General features: G+C 33.1%; 1 protein-coding gene across 1 annotated transcript in view; it reads right to left on the reverse strand.

Moving 5' to 3' along the window:
- Positions 1-479: 479 nt before the first annotated feature.
- The window catches only part of LOC145318289 (neuron navigator 2-like), a 32,746-nt gene continuing 12,822 nt past the window's right edge, over positions 480-20,403 (reverse strand). Inside the window, exons 5-6 of the mRNA XM_080159600.1 lie at positions 7,167-8,076; positions 480-3,758 (exon numbers count right to left, since the gene is read on the reverse strand). Of these exons, the coding sequence (XP_080015726.1) occupies positions 1,151-3,758; positions 7,167-8,076 (3,518 nt within the window). The 3' untranslated portion in view covers positions 480-1,150. The remainder of the gene's footprint in view (positions 3,759-7,166; positions 8,077-20,403) is intronic.

Here is a 20,403-nt window from a genome sequence, read left to right on the forward strand (position 1 = left end):
AAAAAAAACCTTCCTTTAACTCTCCCAAAAATGTATGTGCTTTTAGTAGATTTTTCCAAACAATTTATATACACTTTCTAAAAAGTAATTCAACTAGATTTTGATTTTCTTTTTGGTTTCAGAATTTTTTTTTTAAAATTGTCGCACATGATCTCAAATGACAACCTGACAAAACAAAAATAAGATTTTGAAGATTTTTATGTGATTAGTTAATTTTTAGATTTTCCAACTAAGGTTCAAAACGTACAAATATGTTAAATTTTGGTTAGTAGAATGATAGAAAAATCTAAAATTTCCTGCTCCTTATAGTCCCTGTTTAAATCAGAGCTTTATGAAAAAATTTACAGACACATAAATTAAGAACTCGAGTTAACACGACAAATATATTCTTAATCTTGCTCATAAACTGTACCTTAAGATACATTTTTCACAACTTTTTTTTAATTATAATTCTTTATTTGTTGTAAAAGTTAAGAGGTAGTTATCTATGTTTTGAAAACTTAAAAAAAGACAATTAACTTTTCTTACATGTTACACATTTTTTTTTAAATCAGCCAAGTATGAAGTTTGTTTGAAGTAATAAATCAATATCAATTTTTACAATCTAAACTAGATATAATAAAATATTAGTCATAAATTTTGTTTTGGTAAAATCACTTATTCTGCCAGTGGTTTACTTAGAAACCCCTCCTCAATTATTAATGATAATTTTTTCCAGATCTCAAAGCTCTAACCTTAAACATAACACTAGCACAGATGGGCTCTCATGAACCTTACTTCACATAAACTAAAAAAAACTTAGGTCAATCAAGTATTTTCAGCCCCGTTGTTTTAGACATAAACAAACATCATTAAAAAATTGAAAAAAATTGATGAGGTGGGTTGTAATTAATCCGATAACGAAATAAGTAATTTTGCCTTTTTATTAGAATTAGGAACTTCTACTTAGTAGTTTTACAATAATATTTATTACATTGAATAAAAATGTTGCTTGATTTTATTTGTTTTTTAATATTTAAAAATTAGCTGCCTTTACTTTTTATCTTTTGTAATTTTCTACTTAATAATTGGTTTAAAGTTACATATCTTTTCATATTATAATCAATTATCAAATTATCAATTATCAAATCAGATATATTTAGAAAATCTTTTAAAGATCCGGTCCTGTCTGGTTTGTCGCAGCTTCTTGCAGAGTCATTAACATATTAAACAATGGATCTTCCAACCCATTGTCCCCACTATGACCCGAGACCGGCCTTGCTGCGGGATAGGACTCAAAACTGACATCCTCTGGCCGGATGCGCACAAGGTTATCAAAGTCCTGTGATGTCCAGGGCCAGTTGTCTTGCAGGCTGTTGAGTGGACTGTCCCAGACGGCGCGTCTTCCAAAGGCCTGCAGGCCTTCAGTGACAGCATCCAGGAGGTGAGGTACTATGGTCAGATTCCAGAGGTTGGTAAACCAGAGCCGAGCCTCATTGGCATCCATTGGACAGGTCATGAACGTGGTGGGGCTTAGAGTGCTCTCCGGGTTGCAATGGGTCTCCAAGAATTTGTTGATTGCCAAAGCTGATTTGGAAACCCAGTCAACAACCTTTGCAAGCTCAGGATTAAACTGCCGAGTTTCAGCCTCCTGCAGCAATAAATTCTTCTTTAGATATCTGGAGAGAAGTCCTCTAACAGGTTCAATATGGTTGGCACAGAGAATCCATCTGAAGTTGTGCTTCAGCTGTAAATTTGTAGAATTATTACTTGAAGATTGAATCATTGTTCCTATGATGAATGGTCCAGACTCTGCTCCAATGTTCAGGTTCTGTGATAAGACAAGGTCCACTTGTGGCTCCAGATGAAGGTTGTCCAGGATAAGAACAAATGGCAGGTCAGGCGAATGCTCAGCAGTGTCAGAATTTATCTTTTGAATCAGGGCCGTGAAATTTTCATGGTTATTTTTAGAAAGCTCAAAATGTTCCAGCTCAAGCTGTTGTGTATTATTTTTGGCATTGATTTTGATTAGTAATTTCGCCAGTTTGGTGGCAAGGAAAGATTTTCCAGTTGACCTGGAGGGACCTGATAAGATGACCCGCCTGTGGTCCTGTAACATTGATAGGTATCTCTGAATAATTGACTTAGGGGTCAATGTTTCCAGTGCAAGAGCATCAAGACCTCCCCCGTCAGAAGTATTTTTAAGCACTATTGTAATGTTATTAACATCTCCAATAAGATATCCATAGGGAAGTAATTCAGGATTGTTATCCTTCACCTTTCTGTTGATTTCTCCTACTTTATAATAATGAATAGATTCGGCCCCAAGACCTAGATGAGTGACAGCATCTATTCGCATGATATATTCTTTAAAGAGTCTTTCAATGAGACTGTCAAGAAGCTCCCAACTAAGCTTGCCACTAGCGGCTATTGTTCCAATTCTGATACTGTTAATTCCATCAGATTCAGACAGCTCAAGTTCAACAGAAAGATGTTTATTCTCCTGATTGCTAGGATCAGTTGTACCTGACAGGTCCAGAGTTGAGGGGCCTCCAGATATCATGTGACAGCTGCTACCCTCAGAAACAGCCAATGAAACTCTTCTCTCGCCACATCCACTGTTGGTTATATTATCTGTGTCGTGTGTTGTGTTGAGACTACTTTCTGATGATCCCAGAGATTTGTGTGACACCTGGCTCTGCAGCTTCTCATTGTCCTGGCGCAGATTAATAAGCTCTGACTTCATCTTGGTTACTGTATCTTTCAGTGACTCAAGCTGGTGAGCGCTGGACAACGCCTCCAATCTTGTCTCTGTCAGCAAAGTATCTTTTTCAATCAGCTGACGCTTTAGTTCATCTAAGACCTTAACATCTTCGACAGGATTGGTATCAGACCTGAGGTCTGTTGAAGATTTGCTAATCTGGAGGTTTGAGTCCGCAAGTAGGTTTTCTGTGGAATGCGACGGAAGATCAAGTGACAATGGCTCCCCGCGGCATCCGGGAGAATCTTCCACGTCAGAGGTAGGTGTCCCCTTACTCTTCACTTTTGACTTAAATGCCTTAGAGAAAGAACTTCTCAGCCATCCTGAACGCTTAGGAGTCAATGATTTTTTACCATCATCTTCTCCGGTTGATAGAACACTTGACACGGAATCTGTCGACATCTGTCTTGTCAAGTCATAGCCCGCCACTTCGTCCCCAGTCTTTATACCTTTAATAAGACCAGCATCAACGCCAGACTGACGGAACACCTCTATGGTTCTTCGCAATTCTGCCAACTCTACATCTTTTTTCTCGGCGGTGCGCGTAATTTCCTGCAGCCTGGAGGTCATGTTTGCCAGACTCTGCTCAAATGCAGACACAACATGAGCATTTGTATTGAGTTGATTAGTCAGACAGAACACCTTACTTTGCTCCTCCTCCAGTTCACGCTTCAACTTAGAAATATCTGCGTTTGTACGCTCCTCTTGGGTCCCGTACACAGATTCATTTGATACTAATGACAGGTGAGAACCATTCAGGTTCTCTCTGGATCCAGCTGGAACAAAGCTCTTGTTAGTTGAACTTGTTCTCTGCCTTTGCTGCTTGTTGGCCCCGACATTTGGAGGCAGGCTGGAGTATCTGGGCGTGTTTCCGGTCAGGTTGCTGGCACACAGGTCAAGCACCAGGCTGCGGTCACCGTACACAGGTGAAGTAGGCTGGGAGTTGAACCTGGAGGCCAAGGGAGTGCTGGATAGGATGGGTACTCCATAGTATTCAGTGTCCTCATTGTATCCGGTCCTGTTGTGTTATTTGGTTTACATATATATTCTTAATAGCTTTTTATAAGATACATTACAGAGATTATCTTAGAGGCTAGGGGGCTAGGGGTACTGACGCTAATACATAAAGCAAGAGGGAATGTCAATGTGTTAATGATTAGTAAAGTTTTTTTCTGACAATTTTGTGAAATCCCCATGAGACAAAATACATACACATACATAAGAACACATAGAAAGCTTTGTATCATGTAACTAACATTTTTAACCAGAAGTTTTTTTAAAAGTCTAAAATTTTAAGAAATACACAAATAGATAAACCTCCTGCTACTTTATAGTTAGAATTTATTTAAGTTTATTGCTATCAAACTATTTGATCAGCTACTGAATAATAAAATCTAAAGTCAATCAGAGTATAGTTAAACAAGGATGACAACATCCATAAGTAGCAAAGCACAAAAAATTGTGGATGGGAATACGTACAAGTAGATTTAAAGGGTATCTATTAAGATCAAGAATAGATTATTGGAGAAATTAAACACAAAACCTTGTTTTATTTTGTATGATGACGACGGTTAAAGTAAATTACATATTAGATGCACATAACAATAGGAAAAAAGTTTGAAAATTGGACCAAAAATAGGTATGGGGAAATATGTCAAACATACATATAAAAATAGCCAAAAACCTGCTAAAAGGCAGTCTGACCGCCAGTGTTACTTTTCTTAAAACGCCAGATTTGAGAGAAGGTGGTTAAAAAATCTGGGATTTTATGGGCCATAGGAAAAACAGGGGGAATACGAGAGATAAAATATAAAGAAAATACATAAAACAAGTACAAAGATATTTTCTTTTGGATACTAATTACATTACTTTTAAGGACGTTCAAGCATTTTTTTATGAGGGTAAAATGGGGGGTTTCAAAGGTTTGAGATGTGTAATCTAATAAAATTTGAATAGTAAAATGAAGGGTTTTAAAGTTTTGAGTATGGGTAATCTCCCTAAGGGCTTCTAAGGTTTATCCATCTTTAGAAGCTTTGACTTATAAATTAATTAATAATTAATTTGTTAACCACCTAACTGTATTGATTATTTTGCTTAGAGTTAAATCTTCATTAAAAATTTACTAGAGAGCTAATATTGCGTTACTTAGGTCAAGACTTTACAAGTTTTTTTTATTATGTCAATATGAGTATGTACTAACAATGTCATTTGACTATCGATAAGTCGACATTATGTCAGTTATGGTTACTTTTTACTATACCCATATTGTTAAAAAAAAATTTATATCATGTCAGACACGACAATTTTTTATTGTCGACCTAAAGACCAAAATTGCATATGCATAAAACGTCAACAGTTTTGACAGTGTGGTGTATAGAAAAGTTTCGTGCTATGGACAAATAATAGGTATTGCAGTTATTTTCACCCTTTCTTTCCCACAACATTCCTGTTAAACACGGGACTATTGTATTGACATTTTGTTTAAACATTTATGTCAGTTATAAGACATTTAAAAAGGAACATACTATTATCATGACAAAGAGAATTCAAAACGAAGAAAACGATTTCCAGTATGGCTTCGAAACCGACTAATATCCGCAGGAATAGAACCAGTTCTCAGCCATACTGAAAAATCATATTTAGCATCGTATTATAGACAGTTTTCTACGAATAACATAATTGAATAATAGGCTAATACCAGTTTTGTAGTCCGGGCCGTCAGCTACTCGACGCTAACAAAAATGATTTTGATCGAATGATTTTTCATTTTAATATCCGCGAAAATGAAATACAACAAAATATTGTATATATACATATGTTGATATAATAACAGCATCAAAGATTAACTGGGAAACATCCCCATCTTAAAAATGTTTCTAGGAACTCATAAAAGGTTAACAAAGAAAATAAGATACTTAAGAAAAAAGGGGTATTATTAGATTTTCTTATAAATCCAATTAAAAAAACTAATAGGTACTACTGATATCCTTAAACATTCAAGGATAAGATTAAATTTCATAATTTTGTCCAAAAAAATATTGCTTTTTATTGCCTGTATGTATCAGTGGTCTAAATTCTAAGAATCCTTATTTTATCTATTGCTGCTGTGACAGGCCTTAAACGTTATACTACGCCGTGTAAACATAGAATATCCATTCTGTATATTACAATTAATGGTTGAATCGTTTGGACACTTAATTTAATGATCCAACCAATCGAGAATAAACAAAAAGTCCCCAAAGTTGTTGAGCCAATGAATAAGAAAATGCCCTTTCAAACATTGGGGACTAGTAAAATATACCGCCCACTGTCCCCTCACTCTCTCTGGTAATAATAAATAAGTATATGAAACAAAGATTTTCTAAAATGTTTTCTTTGTTTCAAGTTAACCCCCTAAATATTTAGAGACAAATGAAATAAATAAATAAATCTATAGTATATATTGTTTAAGAGTTTGCCAAATTTTCCAAGGAGTTAGAGGAAAGTTAACAATAAAATTATCTACTACCAAATATTTCCCCTAATATAATCAAGCAAATGGCATAAAAATTGGTACTTCTAATTTGGGGGAAGATATTATTATTTTTATAAACTTGCTGCTTCGCCCCTAGCTTCTAGGGGCTTCGCCCCAAAAGGTTCCTATATAGAGTTGTTCGTTCGTAATTTATGCAAAAAGATGAGGGGGTGGGATTTTTTGCTTTTTGGGGGGAGGGGGGGGTGTCCCATTCCCCATAAAATAGCCTAAAACCACACCACTACTAGTAAGTATATTGCCAGAAGAGTGGAACCCAATCAGTTCAGCGGTTACCGAGATCTTAAGCTTCAGACAGACGGACAAACAGACAGACAGACAAACAAACAGACAAACAGAGAGATAGACATCGTTATACTTTGTATTATAGATTAGAGAACAATTTTTTTTCCCATAACCTATCCATGTAGCCATGAAAATTTCTACTTTAACCATAAATCTAAAGTAGAGACATTATATTGGTAAAGAAATGTATACTTTATATACTGTAAAAAAACTTAGATCTTTTCGCCATTATTAGAAATGCGTTACAATAGTGATATAGATTCAAGTAAAATATAATAGAGAAGTAAATATCAGACAACTAAAATGAGTAGCATGTCAATTTATAAATTGCATTACATTGTCGATATTGGTTGGGCAGAATGTCTATGTAAATATAAGATGGATAATACTGATAGCATGTGTCTACTATCACATCAAAAATAGTTTTTAGAGTGAAACATTAAGGACATAATAATTTTCTCTGTTTGTATCTAAATTTCTTATAGAATTTTGCTTATAACATTATTTCCAAAAAGTAAAAGCATACTTCAGAAACAACTAGATTTTACGCATATTTTGTTGTTCTGTTTCTTTAATAATTATTTTTAAGTTATTATATGTAAACCATGCCTGGGTAATCCCCGCGGGGGTGTCTGTCCAACTTTCCCATAATTTTCATCCACCTTCATTTGATGTGCCATCACATTGGCGCGGGTCAAACTCAACGACCGCGCGTTGCGAATCGACGACGAGATAGAGTTGAGTGACTCGTTGCTGCCCCGAGTTTCAGATGCGGCACTGGCAGCTGAGTTCCAGCCGGAGTATGTCTGTGCTGGCTGCAGCCAGCCGTAATGTGTTGTTTGCTGTTGTGTTCCAAACGGTCCACTGTTGGCGGCCGCAGAATTTCCAATTTTCTGGCTCATTATTTCTGTGTATGTGGAGTAATTGCAATCGCTCCAGTTTCCATCTTTGCGTGCTGCCTTTTGTTGGCGCTTCTGCTGAATTTGCCCGACTAGCAGTCCGTAATTTAGACTGGACGTACCCTTGGGAAGGCTTCGAGAGTTGTTTTCTTTGCTATTAGACTTGTAAGTGCCATATTCAGAGTCACTAACTGTGCTGTTGTAATATACACTTTGTTTATGCTCCATGTTTGGTAGAGTTACTTTACGCTCCAAACTGCCGCCACGGACAAATCTGGAGCCATCCTCTTGGCGACCATTGGCAGGACTGTTGCGCCTAAATCCTGTTGGAGTGCCTGGCATAGACATCATGCCTCCATTACGGCCCGGCACAGTGTTCATGTTAGTATTGTTGCGGCGGCTGTTTAGCGGCGAGTTGCGAATATGTTTGTCCGCCTCCCGCTTCTGTCGCTTGAGGTACTCCTGCATGGCAAGCTCTTGGGAAGTGAGCAGCATTCGGCTGCGTTCCATTGCCGCGCTAAGGTCCTCGTTTTCCATGCGTCCAGGTAGAATCACACGTCCATTGGAGTCTGTTCCAGTTTCTAATGTACTCTTACCTCCACGTAACTCTGTCTGGATACCTGAAAAATAAAATGTATCATTACAGAAGTAAAAACAAAAGCTTGAGCCGGCAACAGGTAAAGAAGGTAGATGTTATATATCTAATTCTTTAACAGGAAAAGGATTAAAATCCAATCAATATTAACCTTCCTCTCTATTATGAATTGCATTTAAATAATTTAGAAAATCAAACTTGTAGAGAATTAAAAATCAAATATCATTGAGAAATAAATTAACTTAATTTTAAATATAATCAAAATTTTAAAAGATTTAATATTTTAAACATTTATTTATAATCTTGTTTGTGTGTCTAAACAAATATTTATACTAAATATTAAAAAGCAATTCAAACAGACACACACACACACACACAAAGTCAACTTTTTGTCAATCAAATTGTCTGGAGTTTTAATGTTAAAATATTTAATCTTCATGACATTGCAGGGTAAAAAAAATTCTAGGAATCATTTAGACCACCACAGTCCAGGGATACAGGGATAGGGGAATTCTAAACACGTGAGTTTTAATATACAACAAGATTTGGTTCAGGCACATTGAAATAAGACCTTATTCAACCTTCCATCTATAATACAATGTAGAACGATGTCTGACTGTTCGTTCGACCTTTATGATCTCGGTAACCACTAAACCCATTAGGTTGTTTTTATTGTGGAATATACATATTGGCCTTGTGGTGGCTTTAAGCTATTTTCCTGTTGGAGGAGGGGGAGAAGGGGTGTAGGGCGCGGATGAGCCTTTAAAATTGTTGTTAATTAGGGAGAATATTAATCTTTACAGTATGGCTTCGAAAACGTTTAATGAACGCTGGATTAGTTAGAACAGTTTCTTAGCCATGCTTAAAAATCATATATTACACCTTAGTACAAAGAAATTTCCACTAATAATAAAATAAACACCATAAAATTGTTGCTAATTTTGTAAGCTGGGCCTTCGGTCACTCGGGGCTAACAAAACCTGTTTTAATCTAACAATTTTTCATTTTAATATCTACGGAAAGCTGTTTATAATACGTTGAAATAAATAAATATTTTATGATTTGCCTGTGCCTGTATCCCTGTACAGCAGACACATTATCTGCAATTCTTGTAATCTGCGGAGAAAAATTAAATGATATTGTAATCCTTTCATTTAATCAAAAAATTTCTTGGCACGATCCAATTCTAAATTTTGATTTCACCCGGGGCTTTCAGGGACAGGGCACCTTATGAAATATTTTTCAATAATCAACACGCAGCAATTACAAACTGACCATATACTTTATAAAATAACTAGCGGCTTCGCCCCTAGCCTCTAGGGGCTTTGCCCCAAGAGGTGAAAAAAAAATATGGACCATGGAAATCTCCTTCAAAAAAAAATAAGGGGGGGGATTTTTTGGTTTTTGGGGAGGTTGGGGGTGTCCCACCCCCCAAAAAAATAGCCTAAAACCACCACAGGACCAATAGGTAGATACCCTGAAGAGTAGAATCCGATCGGTTCAGTGGTTACCGAGATCTTAAGGGACAGACAGACAGACGGACAGACAGACATCGTTCTACTTTGTATTATAGATATCTGTAAACTTGTATGTAATTATGAAATAAATTGTCTATACATTAGAACATATGAGAGCGAAAATGGACTTCTTTTATTACATTAGTTGTATAACTAGCAGCTGCGCCCCTAGCTCTAGGGGCCCTATATTCAAAGACGTAGGAAAGTGCACAAAATAGCCTAAAACCATCCCTGTATTTATATGAAACTTCACTGATATGTAGAACTCAATCGGCTCAGTGATTATCACAATCTTAATCTACAGACGAAAAAATTCACTACTTTATGTAAAAGAATAGAATTTACAGAGAAAAAAGGGCAATCTAAAAAAATGTTTGCTTGGCACATTTAATTTCTATAAATATCTAATTTGTAACCTTGTTATAGAGTAGCTGCACTAAAAACAAGGATGACAACATCCATGAAAGCGAAGCACTGAAACGTTAGGACAAACGAACATTAACGCTTGATACAGCATAATGTTTATGGACATACTTACATTTTTAGGACTTGATTATAGAGTTGCTTCGCTTATAATATTGTTCTTTGTTGTTCCAGGAATCAATATACCAAAAATCAGATCAAACGGATAATTAGATCACATAAAAATTTGTTGTTAAAAAGTAGAAAAATCAACATGTTTAAAATGGACGTACGTGCATTCTGGTAATGATTATAAAGTTGCTACGCTTTCTAAATCGTACCTAACTACTACAGGATTCATCATGCAAAGTTTGAAATCGATAGGACAATTCTAACATGCCTAAATTAACGAATAAAAGCTATCTATCTCGGACGGACGGACGTACGGACCGACCCTAATTATAGAAAAGCTTCGCTTTTAAAAACCACATAAATACAAATGTCTTAACTCTAAACTTAAATTTTGCCAATGGTTTAGTTATGATAATTATATTTTATCTATGTATTTCATAGAATTATTAATATTTTATAATCTTCTTTGTTTTGAAAGCCTTATTCTGAATAGCTTTATTAAATACAAATATTGCATTACTTAATTTATATAATCATACCAAAAACATCGATATTGTATTAAGTTTTCATATTTTTCTGGTTTTAATATCTTATTAATTTAATCAAAGTATATTTCGTAATCTTATCTTTCCTTAAAGCTTCTCCAGTACTGAACAAAAACGTGCATGTTAAAAAGTCCAGATGTGTAAATACCAAACAAGTGAGCACAATTTTAAATTTAAATTTCAAAATTTTGTTCAAATTTATTATCAAATATTATGTACATTAAGGAACCCACGAAGTTTGCCAAGTACGAGTAATGAAACCAATATTATGAAAGAAATGATAATACCCCCAAAAAGTTACTAAAATTTCATTTTATGATTTTGATATTAAAACAATTTATGAAAACAAGTCTATATATTAAATCTTGTAATTGTCAAATTAAATTCTTTTATAGAAGCTTAATGTCTTATATTGTATAAATTAAAAGTATAGTTTCTCATTAAAAAATCTATTTCACGAGGATTTGTCTGATTAAACATAGTAAAATCCATGGATCCTCTAATAAACATCCAAGAAAAAGATGAAAGTTGCCGAGCAAATTACTTTCCAGAAAAAATGCCAAATTTGAAAAGGTTATATTGGTGCCCGTTGCTTACATCAGTGGGGTAATTCAGTTCATTTTATTGTTTTAACTTTTGACATTTTAAAATCTTATTTTAGATTTTAGTTTTGTAATGTGTATTAAATGTAATAATAAACATAAGAAAGAATTGTAGAATAATGTTATAGTATTATTAGAAATTAATGATTTATATCTGAATATCATTAAACCTTAAAAAAGAAGAAAAAAGATTATCAACTCTATTGTACTGTAATTTATTCAAATGCCTTGCTGGTTTAGATTTCATCTTGCCCCTTTGTTTTCAACATAATTATCTCTATAAACACAAAATCTTCTTCATTTTTAATCAAAAAAAATTCTTCCAAAAATTGTAACAAGAACAAAACTTACCATAAATTGTGCAGCAAAAATGCAAGAACAAAAATCAGTTAAAAGATAAAAAAGTTAAATTAAACTTTTTTTGATGCAGCATATTATGTTTAAATATCCAAACAACATGCACACAACCACAACGACACTTAAACACACACACAACATAAAAAACTTCAAAGATTGTGTTTACTATTAGTTTTGAAAGGTATTCTATCTAAAATTACCAATTGTTAGCAAATTTAATTTATGCACTCTGTTCCTGATCTTTAAAATCCGTCATTAAACAATGACCAACCCTGCCCTGTTTATAGAGTATCGTCGCTGAAGATATACAAAAATACCCTACCACTTACCCTGGCTATAGAGTAGCAGCGTTGCAGATGTACAAGAAAAACTTGTTGGTTAGCTGGAAGGTTATCATTTGCAATTTTCACCCTAATATCATGATCAACAGAGACCCGGGCCCCTTATCATAATTTTTGTGTAAATTTTGGCAAAATTTGAATTTAATTGGCGAGTCTATTAAACTGGTAAGCCAGGGATGATAATAAGCACGAAGGTTTTCCATCATGTTAGCCAAAGAGCTTTTTTTGCTAAATCAACAGATGCAATCAATTATGAAAAGGTATCCTATCCAGACAGTGTGCTATTAGCAGAATCATGTAGTTGCACACTTTAGCGGGCGTGACAGGACACCAAAAACGAAATAGTTTTGCAAATGTTTGGATTTCTTAATATCTGAGTTTAGACATGCTTCAATTTATTTTGACGTCTTAAGTGTGCAACAAGGGTGAAAAAGGGTGTAAAAAAGTTGAAATTTTAAATTTGTATAAAATATAAATTTTCTAAACAAGAAGAAAGTCTACAACTTGTTTATATATTAAAGCAATACATCTTGTGTTAAATAATCTTTTTGGAATATTTTTACTTTGCAATTTAGATATATTTGTAAGATTATAATTTAAAGTAATCTTTTCTTTAACTTTATTAATTGTCTTTTTTGGAAACTAAAACTGTTTTTTATATATTATGTCCTAGACCATAATATATATTTCCTTGTAAACAACATGTCGATAATACCAACAGTTTACGAGATCTTAGAAGACAAATTCTATTATTTTTCCGCCAAAATGTTGTTAGATTGTTATGGATATAAATGTACTTGTTTTCAAAATATTTTCCTCTTTTCATCTTTCGACATTTGTTTGTGAAAGCACTTTATAAATTTTGCATGTTTGCGTGTTTTATATCAAAATTTAATCTACCGCATTACTCTTTCTAAACAGGCAAATTTAGATCTAAAATCGATATTTTTACCTATCTAACTTTCCTAATGAAAAAGGGGAGTAAAATAATGATTTTTTTGCAAAAAGAAGTGTGTTTGTAAATTTGATTAGTATATAACAATTGAATATTCCATGAATTGAAATAGAAAAGTATAATTTTCTATCTATAGCGTCAATAAAAGAGATAATTAAACTATTAGACATTTCTTTATGTATTCTTTTTATCACAATAATAAACCGCAGGTAACTTTAATCAACCACAGGTAAACTTTTTTTAAAGTAACAAAATCAATTAAAATATCTTGTATAATATCAAATTTTATCATGCGTTTTGACCCCCACACCTACTCAAAGCCGCAATTCTTAGCCCTAAAAGAATACAGCTCCTCATCCGTGGCAATAAAGAGTGTATGCATTGCATATGTATATGAGTCCTACCGACCACCTGTCTATAGTAATTATAATATATGTATGTTCTATGGTAATTAAAGCGGATGTCATAAAAATTTCAATTTATGACACTTATGTGTAAATGCAATTAAATGTAAAAAAAAAGGATATGAAATAAAAATATACATGAAACAGTTTTGGTTGTTTTCCGGTTTTTTTGCAAACAGAGAAAATAACCTCTACCTCTGTACAAAGCTTTCACAAAAGTTTAAAACCCACTTTAAAAAATCTATTATAGACCACAGCTTGTTATCGTCGCATCATAATCTGTCTGTAACTTTGATTAAAATGTGATGTCTATAATTTAAAATATTCTTTTAAAATATTTCAAACTCTGATATCAATTAAATAAATGTGTCTGTGTGTTTGAAACTTACAAACAGAGAGGTCTGCCAGCCATTTTACCAGCCGGAGACAAATGAAGTAAAGTAGGTAGTGGGTATTGAATAGCAAAATTATTTTACCAGCCGGATACAAATAAGGTAAAGAAGGAGGTGGGTATTGAATAGCAAAATTATTTTGCCAGCCGGAGACAAATTAAGTAAGAAGGTAGTGGGTATTGAATAGCAAAATTATTTTGCCAGTCGGAAACAAATGAAGAATAGAAGGAAGTGGGTATTGAAAAAAAAACACTAAAATGTCTAAATAAATGGTAAAAACGTATTTAGGTAACATTTTCTAATATGATCGAAACTAAATGAAAAGCTAAAATGGGAGGAAGCTTAATATAGAAATTGGAAATGGTAAAGGAAAACAATAAATTTTCATGACAGTGCAATTTTATTGTAAAATAAACAATAAATGCAATATTGATACAACAATGAATTTACTTTTTTAGGTATAGATTAACTTTTCTTCTAAAACAGTATTTTTATATGTAGCATGAAAAGTAGCGCATCAACTCTTTCCTATGATATATTCAAAATTTGAAAAATGCAATAAGTCTATCTAGTGGTACTCGAGGGGGTGGAGAAAGTACCCAGCACCTTTAATTTTAGATTTTAGAGTAAAAATCTCTGAATGGGCGTATTTTTTTTATGTGCGACTTCTGTTGGGAAATTGAGGATATACTCCCCCAAAAACATTATTAACATTTCCTGGACCTATAATAAGCTCACTGTAAAAAAAGTAATAACGGATCAGCAGTAGGGAAGACCCTTCGCTTTGCTACAAACACACAGACAGACATCTAGTTCCTTTTATAATATAATCATTTTTTTATATAATTTTTTTTACTGTTTTTTTTTGTAAACAGACTGTTACTTAGCTACTTGTCCTTGTAACAAATATTATTTAGAATTAATTTTGTCTGGATTAAATTCTTAATAAGATGTCAGAGAATCTGTCAAATCATCTGACAGACAAAAATTATCACAATATATATTTATTTATAATAACATTTTTTTTAATTTTAACCCCATGAGTTTTTTTTTAAATTCAAATTTAGATTTATATCATTTGTATGTAGATCTTTAATACATACAATAGAAATATTAATACTTTGTAATCATTTTTTAATTAACTTCTTGATGCGTAAAACAGGATACTCCCTTTTTAAAGACAAGTTAATATAATAATTTACTTGCATATTTAAAGAAAACTAGTGGTTTCGCCCAAAGCATCTAGGGGCTCTTTTATTTCAAGGGTGAAAGGCGAAAGGGGCAGAAAATTAGCCTAAAACCTTCCAATAAAGCTTTAATTATTTTATTCAGAAACAAAAGAAGTAATAATCATTTCTTAAATTCTGCCTTCAGTACCTTGAAATATTAGGGATAAGACTTTTCCTTTTCCTCCAATGCCCTAAACCTTCTTAAGAAAATAATATAAAATAATGTTTTCTCTCTGAATGAATCCGAATGATGCAATCCAAAAACTGAAATTGTCAGACATGTTTTCTGCTTCAATAATCAAGGATTTCCAAACAGCAAAATAAATTCTAATTTTGCAACTTTGCAAATAAGAGTTCGATTTATAAGTACAAGAAGCTTCTTGCGTTGCCTAGAGGGATGGGGGAGGTTGCAATTTTGTTTTAATAGGAAAAATATGCAGGATATATGTGTCCATAGCCATTTAGGAGGGTACCCGCGACCGTGGCTCAACACGTAGCGCATCCGCTCGTCGTCGGGAAGGTGATAGGTTCGAATCTCGGCCCGACACCGCGTCATAACTAAAGACGTTAAAAATGGTTCCCACTGCTACTATGTCAGATGCGCGACGTAAATAGTTAGAGTGGGGGGAATGCCTTGACCCAAAACAGGCGCAACTCGCTACCATGCACAGTTGGGACTTCTCAGACAAAGGTCGTGCATCTCAGAGAGTTGGTTGTCTGACGGGTGAATGGACGCTTTACACCGCAATCATAAGTATTGTATGTATGTTTCAAGGTGCGTGGAGAGAGGTCTAGTTACCTAGTACCCGAAGCGACACCTAGCCCCCTAGAGTCTTTTATATAGGAGGGTGGTCTACTTTTCTCTCATATCTTTAAATCTAATCGTTTCTAATATAATACTTTTCTTAAAAATGTGGAGTAATCAATTGAGCTGTTTATGAGATCTTACGTGACAAATAGTAAATATATTGTAGGATACATGAATAAATGAGTAAGAGTTACACTCTACTAAGAAAATTTAGAAAGACTTATAAAGAACGGACATGCCCTGATTAAGAAGAATTCTTCGCTGATAAAAAGGTATTTATCTGTATAGAAGTAAGTTGTAAAGAAAACAAATCAGCTTAATGGAAAAGATATTTTTGTTTGAATTAGTTAGAGTTGTGCACAACATTGTGCAATAGGAAGGAAATAATGGGTGGATCAACCCCCCTCTTAGTCTTCATTCACATGTAAAAATCAGTAGGCCCTCGCCCGTTCAAATTTTAGCGGGTTTACAACTAAGAAAGGGGATTATAATTTTTTTAAAAATTTTTGTTAGACATGCCTCCCATTTGTGAATGTCCGTGCACGCCCCTGTCTGTGGAGTGCATATGCTCCAAGTTTCATTTGAGTGCAGCTTAAGCCAAGTTTTGCACTTCTATTGAAAAGGCATTCACACCTATCTTCATTAGTTTAACTTTAACAAGTATATTACCCTATATTTCAAAGTAATAGGATGTCTTTGTATTAAAGAACACTGAGAAGTGCCAAGATTTTTAAATTCCTTTTTTTAATTCTAAAACTTTTATTACAGTAAGTAGAAGTCTGAGAAGTCTCCTTAAGGCTTGGAGTGCAGTCACTAGTAAGATTCAATATAAAAGTTAATAATTTATTTTTGTTAGAAGATGTTATCCTTCTGATGTTATATAAACTAAGTTTTGTTGTCCCCCGGGGGCAATAATATGCAAAAATTTCCCCTTGCTCTGTTTTTATATTAACTTATAAAATAAGGGTGGGTTCCGAATAATATTAAATTATACAATAATGTCTTGTTTTTGAATATAATTCTATGAATATTTTATTTCATATGATAGTAGAAAAATAAGCTTGAATCCTAAAAAATATTTTTGTATACATATTTTAAAATAAATAACCAAACTGAACTAAGTATTGGGAAAAGCTAACCTTTAGAGATTTGGATTTTATTACTTTTGATTATTATTTCGAACTTTGTCATTTTGCTATTTTGACATAAAATTAATTATATATACATACAGCTAGTTATAAAGTCTTAACTTTTTATTTAGCACAAGTCTTTGATGTAAGCTGTTAAAATTTCACATTATATCATTAATTTTACTTTACCCTCTCTTTCTTTCCTTCACTATAAATATCTTGTCACATGAAGTGTTGTAGACATACACTCTCAAAATAAATCAAGGAACCTAAGCCCGGAAGTTTTACCAGAAAAAAAAACATTTTTTATGTAGATCAAATAAAAATACTATGCAATGTTATTAAAGAGTATATAAAAAAATATTTAACAGATAGTGTTATTTCTAAACAATAGAAAATCACAGTAACGGGTTTTGATCTGAGGCTTATGCGCGGTTGAGTCGCGGTGACTGCATTTTACTTATAAAAATCTTTTCAAATGCAACAATGTACTGTTCTTAGGTGTCTCTACTACTACTACTATTGAAATTTTTTTATAATGTTTGTCTTTGTCCAGTGTGACATGACAAAATCATTAATGACTCGAGAATGTATAATGTGCTATTGGGGTGGGGGGGGTGGGGGGGGGGGGGAGACATAACTTTACCAAAAAAAATAAGAAACTTTTTTAGTTTTAAATATTTATTTAACTAAATATTTAACCATCTAGGGGGAGGAAATAAGGTACTATCAAGGAAAACTGCGCTGCATAATTATATAATGTGTTATTAATTTCAATAAGACCCAGTTTAAGATCCTATTTACAGTAAAGCTTTTGACCGGGCCATTGGTCCCCCTTTTCCAGGGAGGGAGTGGACGTTTGACTTAAAATATACTGAACCTAAAAGTTGATAAACACAAACTCTCATTTATTAGCTAAAAAAACACTTGTATAAATATAAATGCATAAGAGTCAAAGCAAAATTGTAAGTAAATTTGTTGAAAAACTGCTTGATACAGAATAATGTTTATGGACATACTTACATATGTAGGACATGATTATAGAGTTGCTTCGCTTATCACATTATACTTTATTGTCCCAGGAATCAATACACCAAAAATCAGATCAATCGGATGATTAGAACACATAAAAATTTGTTTTTAAAAAAGTAAAAAATTAACATGTTTAAAATGGACGTACGGACATTCTGGTAATGATTATAGAATTGCTACGCTTCTAAATCGTACCTAACTACTAAAGAAATCACCATGCAAAGTTTAAATCGATGGGACAATTCTAACATGCTAAATTAACGAAAAAAGCTATCCGTCACGGACGGACCGAACCTATTTATAGAAAATATTATTTTTGGGTCTATTTTCAAAACAAAACAAAACAAAAAAACGAAAATACTTCTTAGTATTTAATTAAGCTTTTTTTAAAGGAAGTGCAGATTAAATTTCAAAAATATCTTTCCCTGCATCCCTGTCCTTCTCCCATTTCCTGGCTTCAACTAATGCAAACCCTTAAATTATTTATAAAAAGAAGAAAAGACTGCGATGTCGGTCAGAGACACAGGGATAGAACAATGGGACATTTAATTATTTTTGGTGGAAGTAATTCAGAAAAATTTGGAAATTACAATTTTTAACATGATTCCATTTTTTTCCAACATAAATAATGTGATTGGCAAAAGGAGTTCTTATTTTGTGTTTTATTTAAATATTGTGCACTCAAATAACTTTTATCTTTGTATATACAATTCCTTTTAGGACAAAAAAAATTCTGCTTATGTACAATTTAGGCTAGCTTTCTGATAAATACCCAAGACAAAAATATTTCATTTTAAATCCATTGCCCAATCCCTAGAACCCTGAAAATCGGTGGTTGGGTGGGGAGAAAACAATGGGGGCTGACCAAACACATTAAGACTTTAGCCCAATTTTTATAAATATTTTCTTATTAGATTCTCATTTCTTCTTGTACAATATAAAACAACAGCTCGAAAATTTTCTATTTTATCCAATAATACAAGTTGATCTCAAGGGCGTCAAAGTTTTTTTTGGAAGGGGGGTTAAAGGAAGGATTTTAAAGGTTTTTGGGGTTATATTTTTTAAGGGGGGGGGGAGAGGTAAACAAAACCCTCCCCCAATGTACATCCCTGGTTGTACTCTATACTTTGGGATCTTAAAAACATCTTTAAAATTATCATTGAAAAAAAGTTTTTAATAAGGTGTACTTATATTTTTAAAAACTGGTCAATATTAGAGCTACAAGGGAGGGGGAGAAATAATATAAGACATGTATATTATAAAAATATATGTATTTATATTATAGTTTACCCTCATGGTATTCATATATTATGCAATAATATGTGCTATAATTAGGATATATGGTCCTAAGTATTGGAAATACTATAATCCTCCTGGAATAGTTTTATTTACACAACACTTTCAAGGCGTGCATAAGAGGGTGTTATTTTGCATATTGCCCACCCATAAACAAAATCCCATAACATTAATAAAAAAAGCTTGAAGGAATCTGACAAAAAATAGTTGTCGTAATTAATTTTTGAAATGTAATTATACATATACAGTAGAATATATAAGTTGGAAGGAATTTTAATGTTAGAGGGAGATTTGAAATCTGCATCAAATTTTAAGGATTTTTTTCTAAAATTCGTTTTTTGTAAAATTATTTATCTAAAAGCGAAAAAAACAATTTAAGTTAATAAATTTTGACCAATAGGATAGGTGGATTGGAAACTACCTGCGCTCTAATTGGTTGAATGATGTGCGACACTTGAGCTTCTCCTATCAGAGCGAAGATAATTTTCAATCCACCAATCACAGATGTCAAAATTAATCAACTTAAATTGTATTTCCGCTTTTAGATAAAGAATTATACAAAAAGCGAATTTTATAAAAAAAAATCCTTAAAATTTGATGCAGATTTCAAATCTTCCTCTAACATTAAAATTCTTTCCAACTTATATATCTTAATATACAGGTCTACTAAATAGTGCATTTTTTTCAAAAGAAAATGTAATGTATGTATACAACATATTTAGTAAAAAAAATCCTATTTTTAAAAGAATCAAATAAAAAGAAATGATATTTTGTAAATATGAGCTTTATTTTGTATAAACAGGAACATGAAAATAAATTAAAGGAGATGGTGTTACGATTTTACAATCCTTCAAAATGCATTACGAACACTAAATCCCCCAATAATTATTGAGTAATAATCCTAATGCTCAACCCATTCAGAGGACCCTAAACCGGGGACTATAACTGCGGTTTATTAACCCTGCTGGGCTGCCCAGTACCAAATATAATCTTACCTAACCTGACCTGATCTAAAGTAATGGAAAGAAGAATCAACTTATTAATCCACTTATTTTGAAATTATTTCAAAAATAAGGGGGAGGGTTGTTTTGTGTTCAAAAAAACGAACGTAAAATTTCTAATGCAGAATCGTATCCCCACTGCGACCCAGAAATTGAAGAAAATTTGCTGAATAATCACATCAAATTTTCCGCCATTCATTTTCTGTAAA

Source organism: Acartia tonsa, chromosome 4 (assembly GCF_053477335.1).
Source record: "Acartia tonsa isolate MP-2025a chromosome 4, ASM5347733v1, whole genome shotgun sequence".
Classification (NCBI taxonomy): Eukaryota; Metazoa; Arthropoda; class Copepoda; order Calanoida; family Acartiidae; genus Acartia; species Acartia tonsa.